General features: G+C 40.6%; 1 protein-coding gene across 3 annotated transcripts in view; it reads left to right on the forward strand.

Annotated features, from left to right (window-relative positions):
• ino80 (INO80 complex ATPase subunit) overlaps positions 1-22,733 on the forward strand; it is a 254,901-nt gene that overhangs the window by 93,489 nt on the left and 138,679 nt on the right. For all 3 annotated transcript variants that reach the window (XM_063053383.1, XM_063053403.1, XM_063053393.1), the window contains exons 11-15: positions 1,424-1,491; positions 3,550-3,759; positions 11,153-11,233; positions 14,214-14,309; positions 16,479-16,538. In XM_063053383.1, the coding sequence (XP_062909453.1) occupies positions 1,424-1,491; positions 3,550-3,759; positions 11,153-11,233; positions 14,214-14,309; positions 16,479-16,538 (515 nt within the window). The remainder of the gene's footprint in view (positions 1-1,423; positions 1,492-3,549; positions 3,760-11,152; positions 11,234-14,213; positions 14,310-16,478; positions 16,539-22,733) is intronic.

Here is a 22,733-nt window from a genome sequence, read left to right on the forward strand (position 1 = left end):
TATTGGTAGTGTTCTGATGTACTCTGTATTTCATTTAAATACATAATTTGTTACTTAGTTTGCCTACCTTTTTCAATACCTTTTAAATACCTTTTTCAACTTGATAGTTTTCTGAGAGGTCAGGGCATCAAAGGATATGGCAAGAAGGCAGGTATATGGGGTTGAGTGTGATCTGGGATCAGACATGATAGAATGGTGTAGCAGACTTGATGGGCTGAATGTCTAATTTTGCTCCCATATTTTATGGTCTAAACTGTTTTCTTTAAATTTTGGCTAATTGATCCAAAATGTACTGATTCCAAATAACTGGAATCCACTATTATTAATGTCAGCATATTGCTATATCTGTAGCAATCTGAGGTTCTGACAAATCTGTAGTAATGTTACCACTATGTAGGTGGAGTGTGTTACTACCATGTAGGTGGGGTTAATACACAATTGAGATATATGTGATTTAGGATCTTTATGGAATTATCCACTTGAAATTATGTACTCTGAGAATCACCTTTTCAAAAGATCTGGTTGAGGTGGCTGAAGTACTGAAGTTGATGGTTATAGTCCATTGTAGTTGATGGCTTGAGTCTTGTTGATCCAAGACTAAAAAAGATAACCCTTCACATAAATAGATGTAAAATTTCCAAGGGAAGTGATGGTTGAAAGTTTCAAGTTTAGGAACTAGCTTAAAGTATCTGGGAGATAATGTTGAAGATAAGGGGTTTGAGCTTTAGAGAAGAAAGATGCAGTTGGAAATTGTACAGGACTGCATGGGAAATAAAGTTTGAGGGTGACAGTAGGAAGAAGAAAAGTTATAAACTGGGACACATGTCTTCTATGTGATAGCTCTTAGGACATCATTGCCTGTGCATTTTATTTTTTTTTAAGTTTTATTTTTATTTGGATAAGGAGTTCACAATTATCATGTACTTTTTTCACACATATAACCTTTTCCATTTTTTTATATGTATAAAACTACAATTATTTATACAATCTTAAGTACACATTGAGATGATATAAAAGCAAAATAAACATTTAAATAGATAATTATATACTGTGGTAAATCTAACCTATTAGGCTAAGTAATGAAATTAGTTGTTAAGAAAAATGGTAATAATAGTTTCCATACAACCCTTCTGGACCATTTCCACTGGTCCAAAATGTTGCATACAAGCCTATATACCAACCATTGTAGGTGTTTATATCCCAATTTGTTCGTGCTTGTTCCTGCCCGCAGACATAATAGTTAATTTTCTACAGTCTCATGTAGCTTGGCATAATAAAGCATTAATAAATAGTTTTGTGGTAGAGACCCTGAAGCACAGTTGAAAGTCTTCTCTAAAATGGCAGTTAACCATTGAGATGGGCTTGTGATGCTTTGTCAAGCATTGTTTGGGAATAATAACATGCATGTTTTTTAATTTTACAGATAGCGAATATTATAAAGCACAGGCACTGAAGAATGCAGAAGATGCTTTTCGAGTGCAACAGGACAGAGTAAGTGTCTTGGGTCTTAAGTATACAGAACTAATTCATTATGTTCAAGTTTTGATAAGTAGTCTCGTCCTTGGTTGATGAGAATATCTAACAGTAGCACTGTATTTTCTCCGAACTTATTTTGATAGAATTCAAAACTAAACTTGGATTGGATTGCTGATCGCTCATGAAATGTGCAGGTGCTGAAGAATTGGGAAGGGGGATTGTATTGGGGCTATGGATGCTAATATGAACTCATGGTGCTTTGGTTAAGTACCTTAGTAATTTAGCCCTACAATGTCATCTATCTGAATTGCATGAGTGCATCTTTTTTTGACGGTTAACAGGGCATGAGAAAATCATCATATGTTGTGCTTAAATTAACATGACTTCATGAAAAGGAACTGTTTTGGCAAGTGAGTTTTTTTAAAGTTATGAAAGTAACTAAGAGGAGCATGATACTGTTCTTGTACAGAGCCATAAGAGATAACTATACAAGATAAAGGCTTCTGACTTTGAGGATAATATATGATAGGGAATTGATTGGTCCTATTAAAATGTGAAGGGATAAGCATGTCATTTTCAGATTGGCAATTCATAACTAAAGTGTCGGTGATCAGTGCTGTGCAGCATTCATTTAAGGTTTTTATTAATGAAGTAGCAGGGACTGATTGTATTTACATTTCCAGATAATTAAAGGATACCTGGGAGGGTAAATTGTAAGGAGGCAGTGTTTGCAAAAGGGTTTAGATAAAAATGGCCGGTGGAGTGTAATGTGAGTGTGACATTATCCTCACTCTTCAAACTTTTTACAAAACGAAAAGAGGCCATTTGGCTGATCAACAATCCCATTTCCTCACTTTGCTCCTTGTAACTGTGCTCTTTACCTCCCCCCACCCCCCTTTTGCTTATCAGTACCACCCTGACTCCTACTATCTGTAAAACTGGGGGAAAAAAGTATCAAACCAAGAGGAAAATACAAAGATGGGTGGCAGGTCTGAAACAGCAAAGAATTCAAATGTTAATTACAAATTTAAAAAATGTAAACAAAATATTCAGCTAAGTAAAAATAAAAATTGGATCAGAAGTTTCTGCAGATATTTTAATCTTAAATAAGCATTGGTCCTATTAAACATGAATGTGGAGAATAATGGAAAATGTGCTCTGTCAGATGAATTAAACATGTTCTTTGCATCAGCCTCAGAATACATGATATAACTAATGTCACTTCAGGCAAATTACATTCTCTAGGAAAATGGTAGTATACAAATAGTTGGAGCTGCTCCTTGGTAAGTCTTTAGTTGTAATGGATCTTAAAGATGTAGCTGTTGAGATATGGTAGTTGATGAATTTGCTTTAATTTCTAAATTTCTTCTGATTTGGGGATGTTTTTGTTGAAGCAGAAAAAATGCAAGTGCCATACTTGCTCGTAACTCAAAAAGGACTAGAATCAGGAAACTGAAGGCTAGTTAACTGAATATCTCTCAAAACAAAAATTGGAGGCTGTTATTAATTGGGGTAATCATGAAAGTTGACATGACTTATGAAAAAGTAATTGTCTAATTTTCTGGAGTGTTTTTTTTTAAAATAAGATGTAATTTGTGTAAATGAGAACCAGTTGATGTACTAAGCCTTCTGAAAGGCACTTGGCTAAGATTCATGTTAAATATTATTGTGAGAAATATAAAACTCATGATAATGGAGGTAGGGAACTGGCAGTGTAGAAGATTGCCTGCAACAGGAAAGAATAGGCATAGTTGTGTCTTTATGGTTGGCAATATGTAGCCAATGATATGTCATAGGGACTGAGTGCTGAACTCGTGCAACTTATGAACTAACATGGATGAAAGGGCTAAAGATATGGATTTAAATTTGCTAATGCTATATGGACAAGTAACCAAGTAAATTGTGAAGACTGTGAGGAGGCTACAAAAGGATGCAGGTGGGATAAGAGTATGGACGACGATCTAGTAAAATGGAGTATAATGTATGAAAGTAGGAAATGTTCATCATGGTCAAGAATAAGGGAGGTGAATCTTAAAATCTGAGATGCCTCTCACTGTGTTCTTTTGTTTACAGACCCGGCTATTTGATGAAGAGGCAAAGGAGAGCCGCATGGCTGCACTTCGTGCAGCTAATGAGTCTGGGACTGGCTTTGGGGAGAGTTACAGTTTGGCTAACCCCTCCATTCGGGCTGGTGAAGATATCCCTCAACCTTCTATGTTCAATGGCAAACTCAAAGCCTACCAACTGAAAGGCATGAATTGGCTTGCTAATCTCTATGAACAGGTAAATTTGGTTGTACTAATAGATACGTGTGCTTACACAACCAGATGCAGGTGTAATTCACAATATCAGTGAGTCTATACGTGAGCAGCGGTGAGTACATATGTAACTTGGCACTCGGGATGTATTCTAAGGAATGAGAATTCTAAGGGCATGAGTGACATAAGGGTCATTATATATATATAGCAGCATGAAGCAAGACAAAGGGAGGGCTTCCAAACAGACTCCTAGCAAAACAGCGCCTTTAATATATATATATATATAATATAGAGAAATCTATTGGTAAAGGCGCTGTTCTGCTCGGAGTCTGTTTGGAAGCCCTCCCTTTGTCTTGCTTCATGCTGCTATGTTGAGAACCTGGGTATCAGGAATGTTGCATGAGACCTTACTCTCCCTTTTGCTACATCTGCGGCAGTGAATCAGTCCATGGATTAACATGGAGGCTGCCTGTCAGGGGTGATATTGGGCTGACTGGGCTCAATGCTGACATGAGGGCATCAGAGCTGTACCTTGGCTGGCATGTTGTGTGCAGAATATTGCTACAACAGGTCTGCATGTTGACAGACCACCCTCTTTCTCTTCCATTGCTGTCTTCCTGTCTCTATCCATATAGCCCTTCATGGCTTATAATCTCTTTGCTCAATGGCTGATGACCATTGCTGCGTTTGTTACCATACAGTATTCTCTGGACAAGGGAGAGCTCGTGGCATAGTGTTTCTTATATCAAGCAAGAGGCAATGATGAAGAGTGCAGCCTCCTTGCACAGAGCTTGCTGAAGTGCCAGTGCAGGGGGCAGTGATTTGTGTGAACTTCCTGGCATAGTAGTGGGAGGGCAGCTGTACGCTTTGGTATCCTGGCACAGCATAAAGTCCAAGAAGTGTGTATGTTATTTGGGTGTATGTTCTCATTCCACAACTAAAAGTGCTTCAGAAATCAGTGCCCAAATACCAGTGTAGTACAGGTGTCCCCCGCTTTTCGAACATTCGCTTTACGAAACCTCACTGTTACGAAAGACCTATATTAGTTACCTGTTTTCGCTAACAGAAGGTGTTTTCACTGTTACGAAAAAAGGCAGCGCGCAGAAAAGGCAGCGCACGAATAAAAAGCAGCGCACGATAAAAGGCAGCGCACTCTCCCCCGGATTCGGAACTGCATTCTCGCTGGCATTGCTTAAACACGTGTCTGTGAACAGCCGTTAGCAAGCTGAGTTCTAAGGTATTGGAAAAGCCTAAAAGAGCTCGTAAAGGTGTTACACTTAGTGTAAAACTAGACATAATTAAGCGTTTCGATCGTGGTGAATGAAGCAAGGACAAAGTGAGTTTGGCTTGTAGAAATTGACGAAGATGATGTTGAAGAGGTTTTGGCATCCCATCACCAAGAACTGATAGATGAAGAGCTGATGCAATTGGAAGAAAAAAGGATAACAATCGAAACCGAATGAGTAATAATAAAGTACGACTTTAATTTTGAAAGGGTACGCCGGTTTAGGGCATATTTACAGGATGGTTTGAGTGCTTACAAAAGAACTGTATGATCTAAAAATGCACGAGGCTAAGCAGTCAAGCAAGCCTTCCACATCAGCCACAGCAGACGACGAACCTCGACCTTCGACATTGTGGCAGGCAGGCATAGAAGAATATGACCTGCCTGCCCTGATGGAAACAGACGACACCCCCAGTGTTCCACCGCCCCAACCCCCGGGCCACGGACAGATACCGATCCGCGAAGAATGCAGCGGTAACCGGGAGATACCCAGCACATCTTTAAGAAAAAAAGCCGAAATAAGCAAGCTAATTAATTACGTGCCGGGTGGCACCTAATTAATTAGCTTGTTTATTTTGGCTTTTTTCTTAAAGATGTGCTGAGTGTGTTCCATCTACTGCAGTACCACTGCATGCTTCACGAATCGGTATCAGTTCGCTGCCCAGAGGGTGGGGGCCACTGCACCACCCCAACCTCCAACTACTCAGCCTAACACACCATCATCAGTGTGCTCGATGTCTTCCCGATTCCCGTAAGTGATACTACACTGTACATACATTATTTCTACTTTATATAGGCTGTGTATTTTTACGTGTTGTTTGGTATGATTTGGCAGCTTCATAGCTTAAAGGTTACTGGAGAGCACTTGCACTGTGTTTTTGCTGACGGCGCTTGCGTGAGATTTTCGCTACGAGGAACAGTGGAGGCAATGATTGTGGAAAAGTATTTCTACTTTATATAGACTGTGTATTCATCATATCATTCCTGCTTTTACTATATATTACTGTTATTTGAGGTTTTATGTGTTATTTGGCGTGATTTGGTAGGTTATTTTTGGGTCTGCGAACGCTCACAAATTTTTCCCATATAAATTAATGCTAATTGCTTCTTCACTTTATGACGTTCTGGCTTACGAATCGTTTCATAAGAACGCTCTACCTTCGGATGGCGGGGGAAACCTGTACACAAGCAGAGATAGCTACTTTTATCCTTGACCCTACACCATCTTAATATACACTGAGTGGCTACTTTATTAGTACAGCTGTGTATCTGCACATTAGTGCAAATATCTAATCGGCCAATCATGTGGTAGCAACTCAGAAGTATGCAGTCATGGTCAAGAGGTTCAGGTGTTCAGACCAAACATCAGAAAGGGGAAGAAACGTGATCTAAGAGATTTGCTGTGGAGTGATTGTTGGTGCCATAAGGGGTGCTTTGAGTATCTCAGAAACTGTTGATCTGGTATTTTCATACATAAGTCTAGAGTTTACAGAGAATGGTGTGAGAAACAAAAAACATCTGACAAGCAGCAGTTCTAAGGGTGAAAACACCTTGTAATGAGAAGTCAGAGGAGAACAGCCGGACTGGTTCAAACTGAGAGGAAGGCGACAGTAACTCAAATAACTAAGTGTTACAACAATGTTGTGTGTTCAGAGATGCTCTTGTGTGTCACATGTCGAATCTTGAAGCAGATGGGCTATACAGAAGGCCATAAACATGCACTCAGTAGCCACTTTATTATGTACAGAAGGTACTGAATAAAGTATCCTCTGAATGTATTATATTTTGAATTTGCAAGGATGGGACTACTCAGCAACTAAAGATGGTTCACCCTTGGATTTTTTTTTTATCATTTAGACCACAAGACTTGGAGCGGAAGTAGGCTGTTCAGCCCATTGTGTCTGCTCTGCCATTCTATCATGGCTGATTTATATTTTCTCAACCCGATTTTCCTGCCTTCACCCTGTAACTTTTTGGCACTTTGACTAATCAAGAACCTATCAACCTCTGCTTTAAATATACCCAATGACTTGGCCTCCACAGTAGTCTATGGCAGTGAATTCTCCCCATTAAATGCTCCTTGTATGTTAATGTTTTCATTCCTGGAATCATTCTCGTGAACTTCCTCTGGACCCTCTCCAATGCCAGCACATCCTTCCTTAGATAAGGGGCACAGAACCGCGCACAATACTCCAAGTGCAGTCTGACCAATGCCATATAATGCCTTAGCATTATATCCTTACTCTTCTAGTCCTCTTGTCATGAATGCTATAATTGCATTTGCCTTCCTTACCACTGACTTAACCTGCAAGTTAACCTTGGGGGAATTGTGAACAAGGATTCCATCCACTTATTTGCACAGTGGTGACGTGGTTTGAGATCTTGGTGATGAAACATAAACACTTCTGCCTGAAAAGCAACTTCGATCTGCTCCAATTTGTCAACATGAGTAACAGGTTCACTCAACCCTGAAACATTTGAATAGCAAAGATGCATACATTAGGATGCTCTCTATCAACTACAGTGAAGCACTCAATACTCTCATCCCTCCAACTAATCAATGAGCTTAATACCTCCTTGTGCAATTGGATCCTGGATTTCTTCACTTGTAAACCCCAGTCAGTTCAGACTGGCAACAACATCTCCACCGTGATCTCTATCAACTCTACTCACTTTATGCTTATGATTGTGACTAAGCACAGCTCCAATGTCATATTCAAGTTTGCCGATGACACCACTACCGTAGGCCGAATCTAAAATGGTGATGAGTCAGCATGTGGGAAGGAGAATTTAAATTTGACTGAGTGGTGCCATAACAACAATCTTTTACTCAGTGTCATCAAGGCCAAGGAACTGATTATAGAGTTTAGGAAGGGAAACTAGAGGTCCATGACCCTGTCCTCACTGGAGGATCAGAGGCAAAGGGGGTTAGCAACAATAAATACCAATGTGTTATGCTTTCAGAGGATCTGTCCTGTGCCCAGCATGTAAATGCATTACAAAGAAAACAGGACAACACTTCTACTTCCTTTGGAGTTTCTGGAGATTCAGCATTGCATCTAAAACTTTGCCAAACTTCTATAGATGTGTGGTGGAGAGTACATTGACTGGCTCATCACAGCCTGGTATGAATCCACGAATGCCCTTGAACAGACAATTCTACGAAAAGTAGTAGATACACCACAGTCCACACCGATAAAGCTCTCCCAACCTTTGAGCACATCTCCATGAAACGCTCTAACAGGAAAGCAGCATCCATCATCAGGGATTCCCACCACCTAGCACATGCTGTCTTCTCGCTGCTGCCATCAGGAAGAAGCTACCTGCGCTTCAGAACTGACACTACCAGGCTTAGGAACAGTTACTACCCCTCAACCATCAGGCTCTTGAACAAGTGGACTCACTTTCAAGGATGCTTCATCTCATGTTCTCTATTTATAAGACCATAAGATACAGGAGCAGAATTATACTATTTGGCCAATGAAGTCTGCTCTGCCATTTCATCATGGGTGATCCATTTTCCCCTCAGCACCAATTTCCTGCTTTCTCCCCATATCCTTTCATGGCTTGACTAATCAAGAAACTATCAACCTCTGCCTTAAATATACCCAATGACTTGGCCTTCACAGCCGCCTGTGGCAACAAATTACATAGATTCACCAACCTGGCTAAAGAAATTTCCCCTCATCTCCATTCTAAAAGGACACCCTCTATTCTGAAGCTGTGTCCTCTGATCTTAGACTTCCCCACCATAGGAAACATATCCACATCCACTCTATTGAGGCCTTTCACCATTTGATAGGTTTCAATGAGGTCCTCCTTCATTCTTCTGAATTCCAGTGAATGCAGGCCCAGAGCCATTAAGTGCTCCTCATATGATAAGCCTTTCAATCCCAGAATCATTTTCGTAAATCTTTGAAATCTCGCCAATATCATCACACCCTTTATTAGATAGAGGGCTCAAAACTGCTCACAGTACTCTAAATGAGGCCTCACCTGTGCTTTATAAAGCCTCAATATTACGTCCTCGCTCTTATATTCTCGCCCCCTCGAAATGAATGCGAACATCGTGTTTGCCTTCCTCACCACAGGCTTAACCTGCAAACTAACCTTTAGGGAATCGTGCACGAGGGCTCCAAAGTCCCTTTGCACCTCAGATTTTTGTATTTCTCTCCATTTAGAAAAAGTCTACACTTTTATTTCTTCTACCAAAGTGCATGACCATACACTTTCCAACACTGTATTCCATCTGCCACTTCTTCGCCCATTCTGCTAATCTAAGTCCTACTGTAGCCACTTTACTTTCTTAAAACCACCTGCTCCTCCTCCTATTTTCGAATTGACTGCAAAATTGGCCACAAACCCATGAATTTCATCATCCAAATCATTGACAGATAACATGAAAAGAAGCGCTCCCAACACAGATCCCTCTGGAACACCATTAGTCACTGGCAGCCAACCAGAAAAGGCCTCTCTTTGCCACCTGCCAGTCAGCCAATCTTCTATCCATGCTTGTATCTTTCCTGTAATACCATGGGTTCTTTTCTTGTTAAGCAGTCTTGTCTGTGGTACCTTGTTAAAGACCATCTGAAAATCCAAGTACACAAAATCCACCAATTTCCCTTTATCTATCCTGCTTGTTATTCAAAGATTTCCAACAGATTTTTCATGCAAGATTTTCCATTAGGGAAACCATGTTGACTATGGCATACTTTATCATGCTTCTCCAAGTACCCCGAAACCTCATCCTTATGAACTCCAACACCTTCCCGACCGCTGATGTCAGGCTAACTGGCTTATAAATTCCTTTCTTCTGTCTCCCTCCCATCTTGAAGAGAAGAGCGATAATTACAATTTTGCAGTCCTCTGGAATCATTCCAGAATCTTGTGATTTTTGGAAAGATCATTAGTAATGCCTCCAGTCTTTTCAGCCACCTCTTTCAGAACCCTAGGTGTCATCCATCTGTTCCAGGTGATTTATCTATGTTACTTACAACACGCTGGAGGAACTCAGCAGGTCGGACAGCATCCGTGGAAACAATCAGTCAACGTTTTGGGCCGGAACCCTTCGTCAGGACTGAAGAGAGAAGGGGCAGAGGCCCTATAAAGAAGGTGGGGGGAGGGTGGGAAGGAGAAGGCTGGTAGGTGCCAGGTGAAAAACCAGTAAGGGGAAAGATAAAGGGGTGGCGGAGGGGAAGCAGGGAGGGGATAGGCAGGAAAGGTGAAGGACCTCCAGTGTGTTGTGATCCTTCTTCACCTTTCCTGCCTATTCCCTCCCTGCTTCCCTCCCCCACCCCTTTATCTTTCCCCTTACTGGTTTTTCACCTGGAACCTACCAGCCGCCTCCTTCCCACCCTCCCCCCACCTTCTTTATAGGGCCTCTGCCCCTTTCCTCTTCAGACCTGACAAAGGGTTCCCGCTGGAAACGTTGACTGATCGTTTCCATGGATGCTGCCCGACCTGCTGAGTTCCTCCAGCGTGTTGTGAGTGTTGCTTTGACCGAAGCACCTGCAGAATATTTTGTGTTTATGATTTATCTACGTTCACACCTTTCAGCTTCACGAACACCTTCTCCCGATATATGGCTAGCAACCGTACTCCCTTCTAGCCATTGGCACTCTCGAACTTCCAGTACACTACTGCTGTGTTCCACAATGAAGACTGATACAAAATTCATCTGCCTTTTTTTTGTACCCCTTTACTACCTCTCCAGAACCATTTTTCAGCAGTCTAGTGTTCAGTATTTCCTCTCTTACCCTTTATATATTTGAAAAACTTTTTGTATCCTCTTAGATATTTCTGCCTAGCTTACCTTCATATTTTATGGCTTTTTTGGTTGCCTTCTGTTGTGTTTTTTTTTTAAAGGTTCCTATTCCTCTTTGATTTCTATTAACTGCTACTCCTTAATTAACCTTTAAACCTCACAATTTTCTCTCCTTGACAGACTTTTTTAATAGCTATTATCCGCAACATTTGGCTGTTTGAAAGCAATGGTTACCATTATTGTGTGCTTGTATTCTACCAAATGATTGTAATGAGATCCAATTAATTATTAATATCTGTTTGATATGTGTACATTTGACTCATTGATAACTTGAGCTCACTTTTTAAGTTCTTTCTCTTCTTCTGCCAGGGCATTAATGGGATCCTTGCTGATGAAATGGGGCTCGGTAAAACAGTGCAGAGCATTGCTTTCTTAGCACATCTAGCGGAGGTGAGATTTATGTTGTTTGACAATTTGAAGAATCTTCACAGAATGCTGCAGTGTACAGCTTTAGATAAATTCTGGTAGCAAATTTGATATTTAGGGACTCTGCCTACCATCCATTTTCCTTGTACCCCTTTGTAGGACTTACTGTTAATTACCATTTAATGTAAATGTATTCTTGAACTGTTATGCCTCTTTAGAAACAATTGAGTGTCACATAAACCACATGGATATAGAGAGTAAACAACATCCCGGTGAATCTTCGCTGCACTTTACTGTTAAAAGTGTCACTATCCTCTTAGTTATCCATGGTACAATGCCTTAAACCAACTACATTCATCATCCAAATATCTTCCAATAGATACATCTGTAAATACCCCCCTTGTTTACCTACCTGTCAACTTTAACATCGGACCCTCAGCACATTTTTCAGTACATTAATGTTTTTATTGGTGCTGCATTCTCTACTGATGCAGCACTTATCAATTTTATTACTTTTGAGGTCAGTTTCCATCCAGCCCTCATCTTCACATGATCAATCTGAACTTTTCTGGATCTCTCATTCCCGGTGCCGAAGAAGAGCAAGGTGGCATGCCTGGATGACTATCGACCTGTGGCTCTAACATCAATTGCTATGAAGTGCTTCAAGTGATTAGTTATGGCACACATCAACCACAACCTACTGGTCAACCTCGACACTTTGCAATTCGCCTACTGGAACAACAGGTCAACGGCAGATGCCAGCTCTCTGGCCCTACATTCCTCCTTAGAACACCTGGAGAATAAAGACACATATGTAAGGCTCCTTTTCATTGACTACAGCTCTGCCTTTAATACCATCATTCCAAATAAACTGATTCCTAAGCTCCGGAATCTGGGCCTTAGCACTCAGATCTGCAGCTGGATCTTCAACTTCCTCACGGATAGGTCCCAGGCTATAAAAATAGAGGACAAGCTCTCCTCTACAATCACTCTGAGCACCGGTGCCCCACAAGGCTGTGTACGCAGCCCTGTGCTGTACTCACTGTATACCCATGATTGTGTAGCCAAGTTTCCATCAAACTCAATATATAAGTTTGCTGATGACACCACAATTGTAGGCCGTATCTCGGGTAATGATGAGTTTGAGTACAGAGAGGAAATTAAGAACCTGGTGGCATGGTGTGAAGATAATAACCTATCCCTCAACGTCGGCAAGTCGAAGGAATTGGTTGTTGACTTCAGAAGGAGTAGCGGACTGCATGACCCAATTTACATCGGTGGTGCGCAAGTGGAACAGGTCAAAAGTTTTAAGTTCCTTGGGGTCAATATCACAAATGACCTGACTTGGTCCAACCAAGCAGAGTCCACTGCCAAGAAGGCCCACCAGCTCCTTTACTTCCTGAGGAAGCTAAGGAAATTTGGCCTGTCCCCTAAAACCCTCACTAATTTTTATAGATGCACTGTAGAAAGCATTCTTCTGGGGTGCATCACAACCTGGTATGGAAGTTGTCCTGTTCAAGACCGGAAGAAGCTGCAGAAGATCGTGAGCACAGCCCAGCACATCACACAAACCAATCTTCCGTCCGTGGACTCACTTTACACCGCACGCTGTCGGAGCAGTGCTGCCAGGATAATCAAGGACACGACCCACCCAGCCAACACACTTTTTGTCCCTCTTCCCTCCGGGAGAAGGCTCAGGAGCTTGAAGACTCATACGGCCAGATTTGGGAACAGCTTCTTTCCAACTGTGATAAGACTGCTAAACAGATCCTGACCCGGATCTGGGCCGTACCCTCCAAATATCCAAACCTGCCTCTCGGTTTTTTTTGGACTACCTTACTTTCCATTTTCTATTTTCTATTTATGATTTATAATTTAAATTTTTAATATTTGCTATCGATTTGTACTCCAGGGAGTGGCAAGCGCAGAATCAAATATCGCTGTGATGATTGTACGTTCTAGTATCAATTGTTTGGTGACAATTAAGTATAAAGTAAAGTATAAAGACTCTGGTTAATTGGGTCAACTGCTTATTTGGGACAACGCTTCAAAAAACAAAACTGATTGAGAAAATAGCCAAGATTCCCTTCACTTATCTGGGACACTGTACCACCAAGTTGGGACAGGAGATTGTTCCTGAACAGTTTCTAATTAGTTTTAATGTCGTGCACTTGTGTGGCTGAATGGACAGTACTCTGCTTAGAGCGAAGTGTTTAAATAGCGTCAGTTGCATGTGCTTGCATTCAAAAAGCAGTGATTTTTGTTGCTGATAGCTGGCGAGAAGTAAGCAGTAAGACAACTTGGAACCATTTTGCTCGCTGTGGTTTCAAGCATTCAGGCTTTTTGTGATGCCAGAAATGGCTGGGAATGAAAATGAAACCATTTCACTACTTCAGGTTAGGAACTACGAAGAAATTGAAGGAATCAACAATCATCTTAAATGTTATAATGAAAATGAAGATTTGAAGGATGCAGTCATTGATGGCATTGTATGAAACAATCTATCTGCACAAGGTGTCTGCGCTAATTTTGTTCGTTTACAGAGAATCAGAAGAACATGGCAACGTACACTGGATGAATTCCTCTGTCGATAACCATTCGGAACTATTAGAGTTTTATAGTACTGTAGTAGTATTGATAGTGTTCCAATTTCTTCTGTATTTCAATTAAATGCATAATTTTTTTCCTCAGGTAAATAATAGTTTGCCTTTTTTATACTTTAACTATTTCCATGAAACTTTGGCTAATTTGGGCAGCTGCTTAATTGGTTCAAAATGTAATGGTCCTGATGTGTCCCAATTAACTAGAATCCACTGTACTCTGGCAGGTGTGCTGCAGGAGAGGTATACTATAAAACAGCCCTTATACTGTGCTCATAAACACAGCACAGGTTGATTATGGAGGATCTCTCTCCTCCAACAATTACCAAACAGTCTCACTACAGTACAAATTGAAACTGAATCTAATGGAGTTTTTGTTTCTAAAAATAATTTTTGTTATGCAGAGAGAAAACATCTGGGGTCCGTTCTTGATCATCTCTCCTGCTTCCACTCTCAACAACTGGCACCAGGAGTTCTCCAGATTTGTCTCAAGATTCAAGGTAATGAGCACAAATGGGATGGAGCAATGAGGCTATGCAGTTTTGATGAACAAATATTAGTACTGCAGTAAATTCTAACTTAAACTTTAAGTTACATTTTTCTAGGTGAAACAGTAGAGGTACTCTGCTGTAGCACATTATATCGATTTTTCGCCAGTCTTTCTCTCACACATTTGAAACTCAGAAGGCAATAAAATTATTATTCATTATGGATACCAATCAATTACTGATAGGTCCAGTAATTACTGACGGGTCCTGAAGAAGGGTCTTGACCTGAAACGTCGACTATCTGTTCATTTCCATAGATGCTGCCTGACCTGCTGAGTTCCTCCAGCATTTTGTGTTTATAGTATTTCAAGTTGCAAAAGTTATGCCAGAGGGAAGCTGCAATAAAGGAAGTTATAATGAAACTCCTATGTGAATGTCTCAGTAAGTTGAGACAAGATCTTACAAATTTGAATTCTTTGGGTAGTGCCAGCATTAGATGGCAGTATTGCATAGTATTCTGCAAGTAAGATGAACCCATGCTTTTGGTAAACTCAGAATTTTGGCTATAAGAAGGCATCGATACTGGGGGAGGTGAGGAAAGGTGTTTTTTTTTAAAAGAACTTGTAATATTCCTCCGGATAATGCTTATGATACAAGGGCAAGGTAGCATGATCAGGACTTGTACAACGATATAAAATTTGAAATATTAGTTGTATTTTACTTTAGAGGTTTGCATTGGAGAATTATTCTGCTACAGTTGGGAATATAATTTTCCTGTCTGATACATTTCAATTTCCATTTTACATTGAGTTTTTCCTGGGCCGAAGATGTCATTTTACTAGTAAGGCATAAATTGAAAAAGTGTAGATTTTATACATTGCCATTTCTATAAACTTGATCTCTGGTGGTACTCTATGCCATATGATGTCTAACCCTTCAGTGAATTGCTTGATAGTGATTTAAGTTGGACTTATTGCATACCATTGTATTGTTGCCTGGACTTGTAGTGTACCGTTGTGCCGAGAAGGTGTGTGATCCAAATAAAAGGTGTGTTTGTCTTGGGTGTTTTTATTGTGATCACAAGACCCTGTTGGACATTGGTAACATCCAGTTCACTGATTCATTAGCTAGACCAAAGGCGGAGGAGTTGCATTGACTTGGTTGTTGCTTGAGCAAAGCCCCTCATTAGTCTTAAATGAGGGAGACACCACAGGTACCTTTTGTGTTCCTGGATTTCATACTGGCTAGCTCCTCCCATCTATGGTGCCCTAGGGTGCTTGTTTGGTGGTTGAACAAGTGGAACCACAACTACTCAGCGACATGGGCTATATTTTTGTTCTCCTTGTAGCTGTTCTTCTGATATTGTAACTATATGTACAATGTGCTATTGGTAATGTGATTTGCACCTTGGCCCCAGAGAAATGCTATTTAATTTGGCCAGATTCATGTATGGTTGAGTGATACTTAAACTTGATACTTGAAACTATTGCAGTCAAGTAAATAATTTTATAATTAATCGTGGAAATGCAGTGGTGCTGTTTGCAAGCAAATCCTTGCAAATGGAAATGAGATAATTGGCGAAGGTAAAGTTGGTTGAAGAGGAAATATTATCAAGAACATCCGCTCTGTTTTGAAGAACACTAAAGAATTTGCATATTTCAGATATTTCCTTTCAGCCAAGTGATAACCGTCTACAGCATTCTCTCTCAGGAGGAGCATTCTGTTGGAAAACCCCAAATGAAAGCAGTGTGTTAAAGATTATTTTGTCAGTCAGAGTCACAGAAAGAGGTTCTTCAACCCAGTAAATATGTATCAACCATTCATGTATTCTGCTCCTACATTAATTGCATTATTTATTCTTGCATCTTCATCAACTCTCAGATTCTACCACTGCTACATGTCAGGGCAGCTTAATGCAGTTGTTAATTTACGTACTGTTTAGGAAGTGGAAGGAAACCAGAGTAACAAGGGAGATCCACAGTCATGGTGTAATTTACACACAGACAGGATCGGAGATCAGGATTGCCATACCCTGATGAAGATCCATTTTGTTCCATTGAGTTATTTACCTTGAGAGTGTTTAAACCTTGGTTTTCAATTAATTTTTAAAAAGTGATTAAAAATTAATCTAAAAGGAACATGCGTTGAAAGTTCATTATGTTTGTCTTCCTTAAACTTCAGGTCCTGCCTTACTGGGGCAACCCACATGACCGAAAGGTGATCAGGAAGTTCTGGAGTCAGGTAAAATTTATACCGAATCCTATCACATAACTATTATAATTACTTGGTGGATAGGGTTGGACACTGATGTGAGTGGCTCAGGTAGTATCACTGGGTATGCTCTTCCTCTGGTGTTTAATTTCAAAACTCCAGGCATATTTGTGATTGATTGTTATTTACTAATCTCTGCTAACAAAATGGTGGGATGAGACAATTCCCTTCATGTTTCAAATGACTCATCCTTGTGTGGCTTCATACAGTTGCAAGAAAAAGTTTGTGGACCCTTCGCAATCACCTGATTTTCTGCATTAAATACTCAGAAAATGTGGTCTGATCTTCATCTTAGTCACAATAATGGACAAACGCAATCTGTCTAAACTAATAACACACAAACAATTGTACTTTTCATATCTTTATTGTATAATCATTCACAGTCCAGGCTGGAAAATGTATGTGAATCCTTGTATTTAATAACTTGTAGAACCTCCTTTAGCAGCAATAATCTCCACCAAACATTTGCAGTAGATGCTGATCAGACTTGCACAATGACCAAGAGGAATTTTCAACTATTCCTCCATACAAAACTGTTTCAGTCCATCAATATTTTGGGGATAACCTGCATGAAAATCTCTCCTCGGGTCATGCCGCAACATCTCAATTGGGTTAGGCTGTGACTCTGACTTGGCTATTCCAAAACACACTTTTTCTTCTTTTCAAACCATTCACTTGTTGATTTACTTTTGCATTTCAGATCATTGTCTTGTTGCATTATCCAACTTCTATTGAGCTTCAGGTAACGAACTGCTACCCTAACATTCTCTTGTAAAATGTTAAGCTCTCCAGGCCCTGAGGCAGCCAAGCAGCCCCAAACCATGATGCTCCTTCTACCATGCTTCACAGTTGGGATGAGGTTTTGTGTTGGTGTGCAATGCCCTTTCTTCTCCAAACATTCTGCCAGAATGTTCAGCTTTTGTCTCAACTGTCCACAGAACATTGTCCCATAAGCATTGTGGAACATCCAGGTGGTCTTTTGTAAACAAGACCTGCAACTTTTTATCCCCTTTATTTTGCTTTCCTCCATGGCGTCCTTTCATGAACACCATTCTTGTTTAGTGTTTCTCTTATAGTGGACACATGAACAGAGACCTTTGCACATTCTTTAGATTTCTGAAGGTCTTTTGCTGTTACCCTTGGATTCTTTTTCACCTCCTTCAGCATGCATGTTGTTCTCTTTGTGCTACAAAGATCACAATCTTTGTAGGATACCCACACCTAGGGAGGATAGCAGTTCTGAGTTTCCTCCATTTGTAGGCAATTTTTCTTACTGTCGACTGATGAACGCTCAGGTCTTCTAGAAATGCTTTTGTAGCCTTTTCCAGCTTCATGCATCTCTACAGTTTTTCTAAGGTCCTCTGAAAGTTGTTTTGACTGAGGTATGGTGCACGTAAACGGATGTTTCTTGAGAAGAGCAGACCCTGTCAGTGACCTGATTTTGTGTGTCTTTTGTATAGGACAGGGCACTTCTACAACCCACACCTCTCATCTCATCTCATCTCATTGATTGGAACACTTGACTCCAAATAGTTTTTGTAGAACCCCAGAGGTTCTCCTATTTTTTGAACCTAGACTTGTTTAAATGGTGTATTTAGTATTGATGAGAACAATTGTTTGTTATTATTTTAGGCATATTGTGTTTGTCTATTATTGTGACTTAGATGAAGATCAGATCACATTTTATGAGTATTTAATGCAGAAAATCAGGTAATTGCAAAAGGTTCACAAACTTTTTTTTTCTTGCATGTGTACACAGATCACTGATGAGGTACTGAAAAGCACCCAATATCTTACTTAGGAATCATATCTTTAGGAGCAATTGGGCTCGAATCATTTTGACTTAATGCCATACTTTCTTTGCCGGGAAATGAGTTCTAAAGTAGATGGTCTGCTAAATCTATTCTGGGATGTACATTGAGACCTAGTGATTTGGGTGGTTAAGATAAATACTTGCAAAATAATACCAAGTTTGTGATTCATTGGAAGTTAATATGCTGAAAATCATTTCGGAGTACATTCCATCCTTTTTCTGGTTATCATATGTAATGTGCACAATTAACACAGAGAAACCTAATGCTGTAGTAAGCTGGCAGATCTCTCAGGAGACTCTAACTGAAATCTGTTAGATTTTGGCCCAACTTTTGGTCTTAGTATTACTTAATCGGGAAAGATTACTGCTCATCAATATTGAATGCCAGGCAAGTTATCTGAAGAAGGATTGAATTTGAATTTCAGTCTATTTTCTGATTGAGTCCCAGTTGGCATATTTTACAGATTCATAATTAATTGCATGTGGCAACAAGATACTGCCATGTCTTGGCATTAATGTAGCAAATTGCTGGAGGTCATTCAAAAGCTGGCTTAGAAGGTTCAAAGCAAAGTCATATACATGAGAAATTAAGAAGGTAGACAGTATATTGGAGAGCTTTACCCTGTGCTGTACCTGCCTCTGGTTTTAATGGAACAGTATGGAGGGACCTGTGTGATTATACAGTTAGTCTTGTGCGCTATTTGAACAGTATATGAATCAACATGAAAATGATCAGCAATAAATTGGAGGTATCTTCAGGGGTGATAACTGTGAAGGGGTTTACGAAAGGAATTCCCCAGATTATCATTTTGTGTACCTTCAGCAGAGTGTCTGCTGCAACTTACTTGTGCTGAAATGAGTAAAGAGTGAGGCATGAGTTTTTGAACAACTGAAGATGCATTTTTCTATAGATGTATCAAGTAATGGGCAGATCATGAGGGTGTCCAAAAAAAAATAGGGAACATGCAGGGAGTTTTGGTGATTTGCACTTAAGAGTTGAGTTTGGGGTTTAGTTGAGGAATTCTTGAAGTCATTGAGCCTGGTTATGTTAATGTTCAATGTTAATCTTCAGTGTTAATGGAGGTAGAATAGGGAGGCAATGACAGTATTGCAGGAAAGGAGAACTGGAAGTCTCAAAGTATGAGATTTGAATTTTAAATTGATAATTCAAATTACCAAAAAAATACTGAAATATGACATATTGGAAATGTCCAGCAGGGGCCAACCAGTATTTGTGGAGAGGCGGGGGGGGGGGTGGACTGTAGGTGTTAATATTTCAGGTGCTTGACCCTTCAGAACTGGAAAAATAAGTATGAGGAGAGGAAAAGCAAAGTTGCTGATAGAATGGAGACAAAGATTGTTCAGGTGGTACAATACTTTTGGTTTTGCCTTATTAATTAAAAGGAGGGTAGATAGAAAGGGAAAATTAAAAAAAAAACATGCTGGATCAATGAGGTTCTGAACACAGCAATTGCTGGAAACCTGAAATAAAATATGCTTGAAGTATACATCAGATAAGCAGAGAGATTAACAAGAGAGTTCACATTATGGGTCAATGATCTGGCTTAATTGGCCAAAAACACAGGTCAAGATGGAATGGAGAATTGAAGTGACGGCAAATACAAGCTCAGGGTTATCTTTGTGGGCTGAACGGAGATGTACTACAAAGTAATCACTCAAGCTGCATTTGGTTTGTCCAGCGTCACGGATGCTACCAGTGTGACAACGGTACAAGTAAGCAAGGAAGGATTTTGTTGGCCGTTTGATAAAGGTGGATGCTATGATGCTACAGCAGTACTCGTCCACTGACGCCATATGGGTAGAACTTAGGAAGAAGGGAAGCATCACTCTAGTGAGGATGTGTTATAGACTCCCTCTCCCAACAGTTGGTGTGAACTTGAGTCAGTGTATTGCTCATAATTGTAATGGAGTTGTATTACTGAGACATTTTAATTTCCCTGTGTTATCTGGGCCAAACAGTGTTAAGGGTTTGCATAGGGTGAAATTTGTGAAATATGCTTTGGAAATTTTTCTGAGGCAATATATCAGAATCATAACCTGATTTAATATCACTAGCATATGTCGTGAAATTTAGCAGAGCAGCAGCAGTATAATGCAATACATAATATCGGCAAAAAAAATCAATATATGTACAGGTGTCCCCCGCTTTTCAAACGTTCGCTTTACGAAACCTCACTGTTACGAAAGACCTACATTAGTACCCTGTTTTCGCTTTCAGAAGGTGTTTTCACTGTTACGAAAAAAAAGCAGCGCGCGCCCCGAGCAGCCGCTCTCCCCCGGATTCAGAACTGCATTCTCGCCAGCATTGCTTAAAAACACGTGCCTGTGAGCAGTCATTTGCAAGATGAGTTCTATGGTATTGGAAAAGCCTAAAAGAGCTCGTAAGGGTGTTACACTTAGCGTAAAACTAGACATAATTAAGCGTTTCGATCGTGGTGAACGAAGTAAGGACAAAGTGAGTTTGGCTTGTGGAAGCTAACGAACATGATGTTGAAGAGGTTTTGGCATCCTATAACCAAGATCTGATAGATGAAGAGCTGATGCAATTGGAAGAAAAAAGGATAACAATCGAAACTGAATGAGTAATAATAAAGTACGACTTTAATTTTGAAAGGGTACGTCGGTTTAGGGGATATTTGCAGGATGGTTTGAGTCCTTACAAAATGCGCGAGGCTCAGCAGTCAAGCAAGCCTTCCACATCAGCCACAGCAGACGACGAACCTCGACCTTCAACATTGAGGCGAGCAGAGGTAGAAGATGACCTGCCTGCCCTAATGGAAACAGACGATGACAAGATGAGACCCCAGTGACCCACCCCAACCCCCCGGCCAGGGACAGATACCGATTCGCGGAGAATGCAACGGTAGCCGGGATGCACCCAGCACATCTTTAAGAAAAAAGCGGAAATAACATGCTAATTAATTAGGTGCTGCCGACACGTAATTGTCAGCCCAGATCAGAGACGACGCAATTGGAAATCGGCACTGATCTGGGCCGACAATTACGTGCCGGGCGGCACCTAATTAATTAGCTTGTTTGTTTCGGCTTTTTTCTTAAAGATGTGCTGTGTGCTTCCCGGCTGCCGCTGCACCCCTGCGTGCTTCGCGGCAATGTATCGGTCGGCAGCCTGGAGGGTGGGCGCTACTGCACCACCCAAACTCCGACTCAGCCTAACACACCATCATCAGTGTGCTCGGCGCTGTTTTCCTGATTCTGGTAAGTGATACTACACTGTACGTACATTATTTCTACTTTATATAGGCTGTGTATTTTTATGTGTTATTTGGTATGATTTGGTAGCTTCATAGCTTAAAGATTACTGGAGAGCGCTTGCGCCGTGTTTTTGCCAACAGCGCTTGCATGAGATTTTCTGCCGACGGCGCTTGCGTGAGATTTTCGCTACGGAGAACAGTGCAGTAACGATTGTGGAAAAGTATTTCTACTTTATATAGGCTGTGTATTTATCATATCATTCCTGCTTTTACTATCTGTTACTTTTAGGTTTTATGTGTTATTTGGCATGATTTGGTAGGTTATTTTTTGGGTCTGCGAATGCTCACAAATTTTTCCCATATAAATAAGTGGTAATTGCTTCTTCACTTTACGACATTCCGGCTTACGAACCGTTTCATAGGAACGCTGTACCTTCGGATGGCGGGGGAAACCTGTATATTAAATAGTTATTTTAAAAATAGAGTAGTGTTCATCGGTTCAATGTCCATTTAGAAATTTGATGTCAGAAAGGAAGAAACTTGCTGATGTTACGTACCCCGTAACTGGGTTGCCAAACCAGCAGAAATGGATCACTCAGTTGGAGTCTGGAGTACTAGAACTAAGAAAGTTTTATCAAAGAAACAAGCAACACAGTAATCGAAAGGATAATAAATGCAACAGTTCAGTGATGATAAACACACATGTGCACAGAATTAAGATAACAGCATCAATCAAGCTCTATCGTTGTCTAGGGGTAAATGACCAATTTCAAAATGACTCAAAGTTCAGTCCAGTTTAGTAGTTCAGTTCGCAGTAATCGTTGCCATGGCGATGGACAAGGTGGGGAAGAGAGAGATAGAATAGGAACAACTCATCATTCAGCACAGCTTCACTCACAGACCAGCGAGATGGCTCACAAACAGCTTTTGGGCGGGTCCTTGGTGATGTCACCTGAGGTCACCGACTGTGACCCCTCCTCCAGATGCGGTCGATCCTCTGCAGTGAACCCGGCACCCAGGCAAGGGCGGACACACACCGGGTTCCCGCTGATCGTACCTTTCCACCCTTGTCGTTGTCTGGCACTTCTCACCCACTCGTGAGAAGCGCACCGCTTCCAG

Source organism: Mobula hypostoma, chromosome 1 (genome assembly GCF_963921235.1).
Source record: "Mobula hypostoma chromosome 1, sMobHyp1.1, whole genome shotgun sequence".
Classification (NCBI taxonomy): domain Eukaryota; kingdom Metazoa; phylum Chordata; class Chondrichthyes; order Myliobatiformes; family Myliobatidae; genus Mobula; species Mobula hypostoma.